The 8597-nt window shown below is 33.8% G+C and overlaps 2 protein-coding genes across 2 annotated transcripts; both read right to left on the bottom strand.

Moving 5' to 3' along the window:
- Positions 1-303: 303 nt before the first annotated feature.
- On the bottom strand, positions 304-1227 carry LOC107571844 (putative gustatory receptor clone PTE03). Its single transcript, XM_016258232.1, has one exon. It carries the CDS (start codon positions 1225-1227, stop codon positions 304-306), a length of 924 nt encoding a protein of 307 aa, XP_016113718.1.
- A 5775-nt stretch (positions 1228-7002) lies between these two features.
- Positions 7003-7926, bottom strand: LOC107571843 (putative gustatory receptor clone PTE03). Its single transcript, XM_016258231.1, has one exon. The coding sequence runs from the start codon at positions 7924-7926 to the stop codon at positions 7003-7005; it is 924 nt and encodes a 307-aa protein (XP_016113717.1).
- Positions 7927-8597: the final 671 nt, after the last annotated feature.

The following is an 8597-nucleotide window of genomic DNA, read 5'->3' as shown; positions in this document are numbered from 1 at the left end:
ATATTAATCCATTTATATGCATATATATTATATTGCACATATTAATTTTACAGGCAATGTCCGGTATCTGATATATTTGGGATCTGAGAGGTGACCGAGGGTCTGAACCATGTCATGAATCCAGTAACTGGCTAAATTAGAAATAAAATGTATAGTAAATATATAATTGTTGCAAAGATATACAGTAAAACACAAAGTCTCAAATTCACAGGTTCATAAAATGTGATGTACATCACGATTACATAATTTATACAATACAATCATACAATCATTGAACTTTGTTAACATTCTGTGCAGAATCTGTTACAGCTGTTTGCAAGCTTTTATAATCCATAGAATTTTTTTGCGAATTTCAGGAAAATTGAAGCCATAAACAAGAGGGTTCAGGATGGGTGGTACAATGAGAAACTCTAATGAAAGAATGATTGACAGGCCTATAGGGAGGTCCAAAGTTGCAACCCGACTCAAAGTGACCTCGCAAAAAAGAGCTACTGAGAAATTTAAGAGGATCACTATGTGTGGAATACAAGTTTGATATGCTTTTCTCCTGAAATCTAGTGAGCTTTTTCTACAAATGATAAGGATTTTAACATAAGAGTATAATATAAAACTTAAAGGTATGATGACAGTGGTGGTCACAATGAAAAAGCCAAAAACATTATTAACAATAGTGTTTGCACAAGAAAGCTTAACAATTTCCCAGTTGTGACAGTACACCTTCCACAGTTTGTTACCACACATCGTGAGTCTGGCATTTAATATACCAGCAATACCAACACAAAGCATCGGATAAATCCAGCTTATAGCTATTAAAACAGATAAAATCCTGGGGGTCATTATGTTGTTGTATTGTAATGGTTTGCTGATTGCTACATACCTGTCAAATGCCATTAACATTAATATTGTGTTTTCATTTGTTGCATATGAATAAATGACAAAAGCCTGTAAGATACATGCTGCACGGGAGACTGAGTGTGTATCAGACAGCAAGTCTGTCAGTAACCTCGGGAAAAAAGCAGCTGTTCCAAACACAGAGTTGACGGATAAACATGAAATCAGAATGTACATGGGCTGGTGCAATGTCCTTTCCAGAAAAATTGCAAGAATAATAAGGGCATTAAAGAATACAATAGCACAATATAGAATAAATCCCAATCCGAAGAAAGCATATCTTATGTATCCAATATTTTCAAACAACATCAAGTAAAAATATGTTCCATTTTCCATTTTCCATTAAGCAAAGAATGAACAAATAAACAGTTTTGATGGTTATCAGCTTTAGATAACCACAATGTTTTAAATAATATATCAAGTGAATATAAAGTCAGTTAAACAATATACATGTGATTGCATCCAGAAATACCTTCTGTGATATGATCTGAAATTACCATCACTTAATCTTCAAATAATGTGTGAATGTGCAGAGAATTAGTTCTACTTGTGCTGTGGTTTAGAAGAACTAAGAGTCACCAGTACATGCTATTTTTTTATAGTATAAACATGTCTCGGGAGACCTCTCTGCTGTGCTTGATTTGCATAAACAGCACAGACTCCTAGAATCCATAGTGGGCAAAATTCTTGTAACTCAAAACTTACTGATTAAACTGCAAGCTGTTGTTGCAAACAATTAGCTACAAAATACATATTTTTAGACACTTACAAAATGCATACTTTTAAGCCTGAAAAGACTGTAACACAAAAACTTGTGTTGGTTGAAAATGTGCAGTGTGGTGTGCAAACACAACTAATCAGGTCTGTGAAATTTTGGAAAGACATTTTATTTGAAATGAAGTTTCAACATAATATTTAAAGTGTCTGGGGTTTTATATGGTACTCTTGGGTAGATTTGCAGACAAGGTTGCACTATTTTTTCTCAGTTGTATTTGTCTTTTAGATGGCAAAGGTCATGTCTTAACACAGCCTTCGCCAGCAGGCGGTGATATTGATCTGGGTTTAATTTAGCAGTGTGTGGTGGATGCACCCCTCCTAATATTATGGTTATGATATTAAATGATTTGTGCTTGAAATCATGTGGACATTCTCATTGTGATCAGTATTTCCTTGACGTTGTGTCTCGTTGATAAATTAAGACATATGCAAGTAAGTAGTTCCTTTTCCAAATGATTAATCATGTTTTAATTATAATTATGGTGGCACAATGTACATAATTTGCCTGCTTTTGTAGATATGATATTACTGATCTACTGCTTAGCAGTTTATTATATTATAAAATAGTGGTAGTGTTTTTAAACATTATTAAAACTGATTTATGTCATTCTCTTCTGATAATTTTCTATCATTGTTTATATGATTTTAAGTATGTTATTATTGCCTAATTAGTTTACTGATTCCAATCCTATGTATTCCTAGCAATAATAAATTATTTATTTTCTTCTCCATAAACTCTGATTTACTTCTTTATCCTCCCACTTAGGAGAAGAGAGGTAGAGGTCGAAGGCCCAGTTGTATGGAAAAACCTACTGGTCTGACTCAAACATTGCCACATCCAGGGACATCTTCCGTGCTGCCTCAGTGCCAGTAAGCTGAATTTCACACTACATACTCTAAAAAGATATGGTGCTCACTGAATTGATCAGCCACAGTCCTGTAAGTCATATTTGGTTAGATTCATCAGACAGTCCGGTAGCTCCTTGCAAGTTGTTGAAGTGGATGGTTCAGGGTTTGACAACCTTTCAATGTAGGCAAATATTTGTGTTAGCACACCATATTTCTCTCTCTTGCCGAAACCCCAAATCAGCGGAGGGAAGCTTGATAAATTATTATAAATAGTGTAAGTGTGAAAAAATTTGGCTTGCTGTCCAAAGCATCCACATAGCAGACACTTTTAAACTGGCACTGCTGACCTCCTGTCAGCAAATCCTATCAGCAAAGCCATATGTGGCAATGATGGTACAGAATGTTTTGAATGAATGATGCATTTATATAGCTCTTTATTGTGTATTGCTGTACACCCAAAGCGCTTTTACAATCGTGTTGGGGGGTTTCTTCAACCACCACCAGTGTGCAGCATCCACCTGGATGATGCGACAGCAGCCACAGTACAACGGCACCAGTGTGCTGACCACACACCAGCTACAGGTGGAGAGGAGAGAGAGTCATAGAGTAAATCAAGTGGATGGGGATTATTAGGAGGCCGTGATTGACAAGGACCAGTGGAGGGAATTTGGCCAGGGTTACACCCCTACTCTTTACGAGGAGTGCCATGGGATTTTTAATGACCACAGAGAGTCAGGACCTCGGTTTAACGTCTCCTCTGAAGGACGGTGCTTATTGACAGTATAGTGTCCGCATCATGTACCCAACAAGATCCCCAACTTGAGTTCTGGCTGATCTATTATTACTTCGCTGGTGTGTGCTATTTCATCTACAGTCAAAAAACATCTTAGACACTAAAATACTTTAAGGCACTAAATTATCCATAGGTTATGAATGTGTGTTTCCCTGCCTATGGTTGAGATTCTGCTTTGGCATTGGGTTAGATGTTACTTAGATTTAGTGTTGATAAAGTTTACTTGATAACTGATATTCTGTCCTAGTTCATGGCTGGTTAGATGTTATTAACTGACTGGAACATGGGCCAGTTATTGTGTGGCCCTTTTCTGTATCCCTAGGGCCATATTCACCAGAAATCATATGGCTAAAAGTTACTCCTAATGTGGAAATTTAGGAGTAGGAGCAAAAATTAGGGATGTCCTGCTCCTAATTTTAGGATTTGTAAAGTTTTCACCCAAGGGTAATTCACCAAACTGAAAGTAGCTGCTGATCTCCCCTTATGCAAAGAAAATATGTTTCCTAATATATAAAGGATCAATATATTAAATGCCATAATGGTATATTAGAAATCATACAGAATAATATAGTGTAAATATATTACAATACATTGAATAATAAATTTTTCTAGGATTATTTTTCTAGGATAATCTATTTTTATAGGTTTTCCTATATTGAAAAATATATGACAATGTATTTACTAATATATCACAATATATGTAATTTTATATTCAGTAACACTTTATAATGTATAGATGTACATGTGATGAGATATGGAATGTGTGCATGCGTAAAAATATATTGAACATATATTCATGCAGTATATACGCAAACATATATGGAAATATACATTTTTAATATTTAACAATCATTTATGACATACACATTTCATATTTTAAAATATAGCTAGTTTACAATAGCATAAACAGACCTGCTCATAATAAAGAACTTAGTGAACAGACTATCACTTTGCTGAACAGTGCACTACCATTACTGTTTAAATAAAGTAACATATAATTTAACAATGTTTGGCCAATTGTGTTCCTGACCACAGACTCTACTCTTCTGCACAATGGTAAGCCCACAAACTTACACATACCAGAAACCCTTTTACATTACACTTATGTGCGTATCTGCATGTTGTATATGCTTTACAATTTTGTCTTTATCATTGTCTTGGTACATTAAGCCACATTAAGCATTATTTGTGTTGAGCGTTTTAAAGTCCCTTTTCAAGTTCTGCTAATTCACAAGCCGAGTGAGAGTAATACTCGTGAAGGTGATGTTAATTATTAAACCAAACAAAATCAAAACACGCAGCAATATGATTATTTTACTGAGTGACAGGCAGTGGGTTTAATTGTGGGTGACATTATTAATAGATATACTATCCGCTGTCTTCTTGTCATCTCTGAGACCTGCTTCCCTTGGAGTTTTTAGACATAGAAAAGGCGAAAAAATACACTGCATTGTCCAGTTTTCTCTCAGAACGAGGATCAGAGTTACTTTTGCAATTCTCGATGCAGCATGAATGACAAACAATGGTGACATTTGGAAAATCAAAATACTGCCCTGAACTCAATAGCAGAGAGGCAGCGAAATCCTCTCAGTATGGCGGATAAACAAAGCAGTTTCCCAGAGCTCAACGCAGCATGACATCAGCTTCACATTCTCTATACAAACAGAAACTTAATTGACTTCGCAGCAATCCGTCAAAATAAAAGTTTGGTTTAATTTGAAGAAACTGTGACAGAAATATGTAACTTAATATAAAGACAGTAATAGTGCTACTAATATTTTTTTATTATTAAAACATTATTATCTTTAAGGAATATTTATCAGAATTGATTTACCAGAAAAAAATGTTTTTTTTCAAATGCTTTTTATTGTTAAAATTTAATGAGACCATTAAAATGGAATCCAAAAAGTTAATGTTAAACACAGCATTTGGTAAAAATAAAACCAAACTTAAACTTTTCATAAATTGAGGTTAAATTGTTTAAGTTCCATGAAGTCGATTAATTATACATGTTAATTACATTCTTTTAAATTTTGTGCATTTATATGTATATATACGTATATGTATTTATATGTATATATAAATCGCATCCGAAATAAAAGTTTTTGTTTACATATGCATGTGTACTGTGTTTATTTATTATGTATATATATAAATACACACACACACAGTATATATTTTGAAAATATTTACATGTATATACATTTATATATTTACATTATTATATTTTATATTGTATATACATATATTTAATATATAAACATACCACATTTTTATTAAATATATACATGCATGTGTTAGTATATATATATATATATATATATATATATAGACAGAGGTGTAAAGTATTGGAGTAAATGTAATTAGTTACTGTACTTGAGTATCTTTTCGGATACTTTGTAGTTGTACTGAGTATCAAAGATATTAGCAACTTTTACTCTCTACTTCACTACATTTTTGAATGAGTATCTGTACTCTTTACTCCACTACATTTGAAACGAGTGTTGCAGTTACACACTACATTTTGCATGGACCTAACTTTTTCTACAGCAGTTTATTTCTGCTACAAAAGACGTGATACTGCCTACTACAGGGCACCAAAAGTACTGCATCTTGTGCATTTTGCCCTTACTCACCCAGACTTTTCAACAAGGCTACTTTATGTGAATGCGAGTTCCTTAGCAAGTATTTGTGAATCACAGGTGTTTTACATATGAGATGAGGACATGACTGCAGCCAGCAATGAGGCCCAAACCAGCACAGCCAGTGCAAGAAGACTTCAGCTTTTTAATTTTACTTAACATTATTTTATGTATCCATTATACTGGAGACCTTTTTGAAAGAATTTTTTTTTTGTTGTTGTAATTTTGAGGTGTTCCATTTTATTTTGGTTTTAGAAAATAAACGTGATTGCTGTCCTCACAAATCAGTTCCCCTTGATTAGTCTCCTCAGGGGTATCTTATCTTGTTAAGCTTGTTAGCCCCCTGTGTGTATATATAGCCCTAGTTTTTCTTTAGTTCCTTGTGAGCTGTTGAATGTAATGGTTGTCTCTTTGCCAGTCATTCTGTTCTCTTTGGTTTTTGGTTTGTTCTAGTTTTACCATTAAATACCAGCAGATAGATCTTTGCCTCTGCCTGTTTTCCGCAGCTTCTCCACAACGTTACAGTTTTTGACTAGTATGTCTCTTTGACTAGTGCATCTTTGAGCCTATATTTAGTATAAGTAAAATACTTAAGCACTGTTAAAATCAAATTCTCTAGACTTTTATTCAAGTTGTTTTGGAATTGGTGACTTGTAACGTGTAGTGGAGTAATTTTCACTGTAAGGTATCTGTACTTTTACTAAAGTATGGTTTTAAGTTACTCTTTACACCTCTCTATATACATAATAAATATACACAGTACACACACGTTTAGTATGTAAACAAAAACTTAAATTTTTATTTTGGATGTGATTAATCACAATTAATCGTTTGACACCACTAATATATATACCATGTCATGAATTCAGTAACAGGCTAAATTAGAAATAAAATGTATAGTAAATATATAATTGTGGCAAAGATTTACAGTAAAACGCGCAAAGTCTCAAATTCACAGGTTCATAAAATGTGATGTACATCACGATTACATAATTTATACAATACAATCGTACAATCATTGAACTTTGTTAACATTCTGTGCAGCATCTGTTACAGCTGTTTGCAAGCTTTTATAATCCATAGAATTTTTTTGTGAATTTCAGGAAAATTGAAACCATAAACAAGAGGGTTCAGGATGGGTGGTACAATGAGAAACTCTAATGAAAGCATGATTGACAGCTCTATAGGGAGTTCCAAAGTTGCAACCCGACTCAAAGTGACCTCGCAAAAAAGAGCTACTGAGAAATTTAAGAGGATCACTATTTGTGGAATACAAGTTTGATATGCTTTTGTCCTGAATTCTAGTGAGCTTTTTCTACAAATGATAAGGATTTTAACATAAGAGTATAATATAAAACTTAAAGGCATGATAACAGTTGTGGTCAATATGAACAAGCCAAAAACATTATTAACAATAGTGTTTGCACAAGAAAGCTTGACAATTTCCCAGTTGTGACAGTACACCTTCCACAGTTTGTTACCACACATCGTGAGTCTGGCATTTAATATACCAGCAATACCAACACAAAGCATCGGATAAATCCAGCTTATAGCTATTAAAACAGATAAAATCCTGGGGGTCATTATGTTGTTGTATTGTAATGGTTTACTGATTGCTACATACCTGTCAAATGCCATTAACATTAATATTGTGTTTTCATTTGATGCATATGAATAAATGACAAAAGCCTGTAAGATACATGCTGCACGGGAGACTGAGTGTGTATCAGACAGCAAGTCTGTCAGTAACCTCGGGAAAAAAGCAGCTGTTCCAAACACAGAGTTGACGGATAAACATGAAATCAGAATGTACATGGGCTGGTGCAATGACCTTTCCAGAAAAATGGCAAGAATAATAAGGCCATTAAAGAATACAATAGCACAATATAGAATAAATCCCAAACCGAATAAAGCATATCTTATGTATCCAATATTTTCAAACAACATCAAGTAAAAATATGTTCCATTTTCCATTTTCCATTAAGCAAAGAATGGATTCATTGACCTGAGGATGAGAACAGAAAAAGTTAATGTGATCTTTATGTATCTTATAAATAAACAGTTTTGATGGTTATCAGCTTTAGATAACCACAATGTTTTAAATAATATATCATGTGAATATAAAGTCAGTTATACAATATGCATGTGATTGCGTTACCAGAAATAACTTCTGTGATATGATCTGAAATTACCATCACTTCATCTTCAAATAATGTGAATATGTAGAGAATTAGTTCTACTTGTGCTGTGGTTTAGAAGAACTAAGAGTCGCCAGTACATGCTGTTTTTTATAGTATAAAACACGTCTCTGGAGACCTCTCTGCTGTGCTTGATTTGCATAAACAGCACAGACTCCTCAAATCCTTAAAACAGGTTGTGTGGCACAGTGGGCAAAACTCTTGTAACTCAAAACTTACTGATTAAACTGCAAGCTATTGTTGCAAACAATTTGCTACAAAATACATCTTATTTTTACACACTTACAAAATGCATACTTTTAAGCCTGAAAAGACTGTAACACAAAAACTTGTGTTGGTTGAAAATGTGCAGTGTGGTGTGCAAACACAACTAATCAGGTCTGTGAACTTTTGGAAAGACATTTTATTTGAAATTAAGTTTCAACATTATATTTAACCCTTGTGCGT

This window comes from Sinocyclocheilus grahami, unplaced genomic scaffold (genome assembly GCF_001515645.1).
Source record: "Sinocyclocheilus grahami isolate Dianchi unplaced genomic scaffold, SAMN03320097.WGS_v1.1 scaffold1660.1, whole genome shotgun sequence".
Lineage (NCBI taxonomy): Eukaryota > Metazoa > Chordata > Actinopteri > Cypriniformes > Cyprinidae > Sinocyclocheilus > Sinocyclocheilus grahami.
Note: the sequence above shows the minus strand (reverse complement) of the source record. Positions and strands in the feature narration are given on the sequence as shown.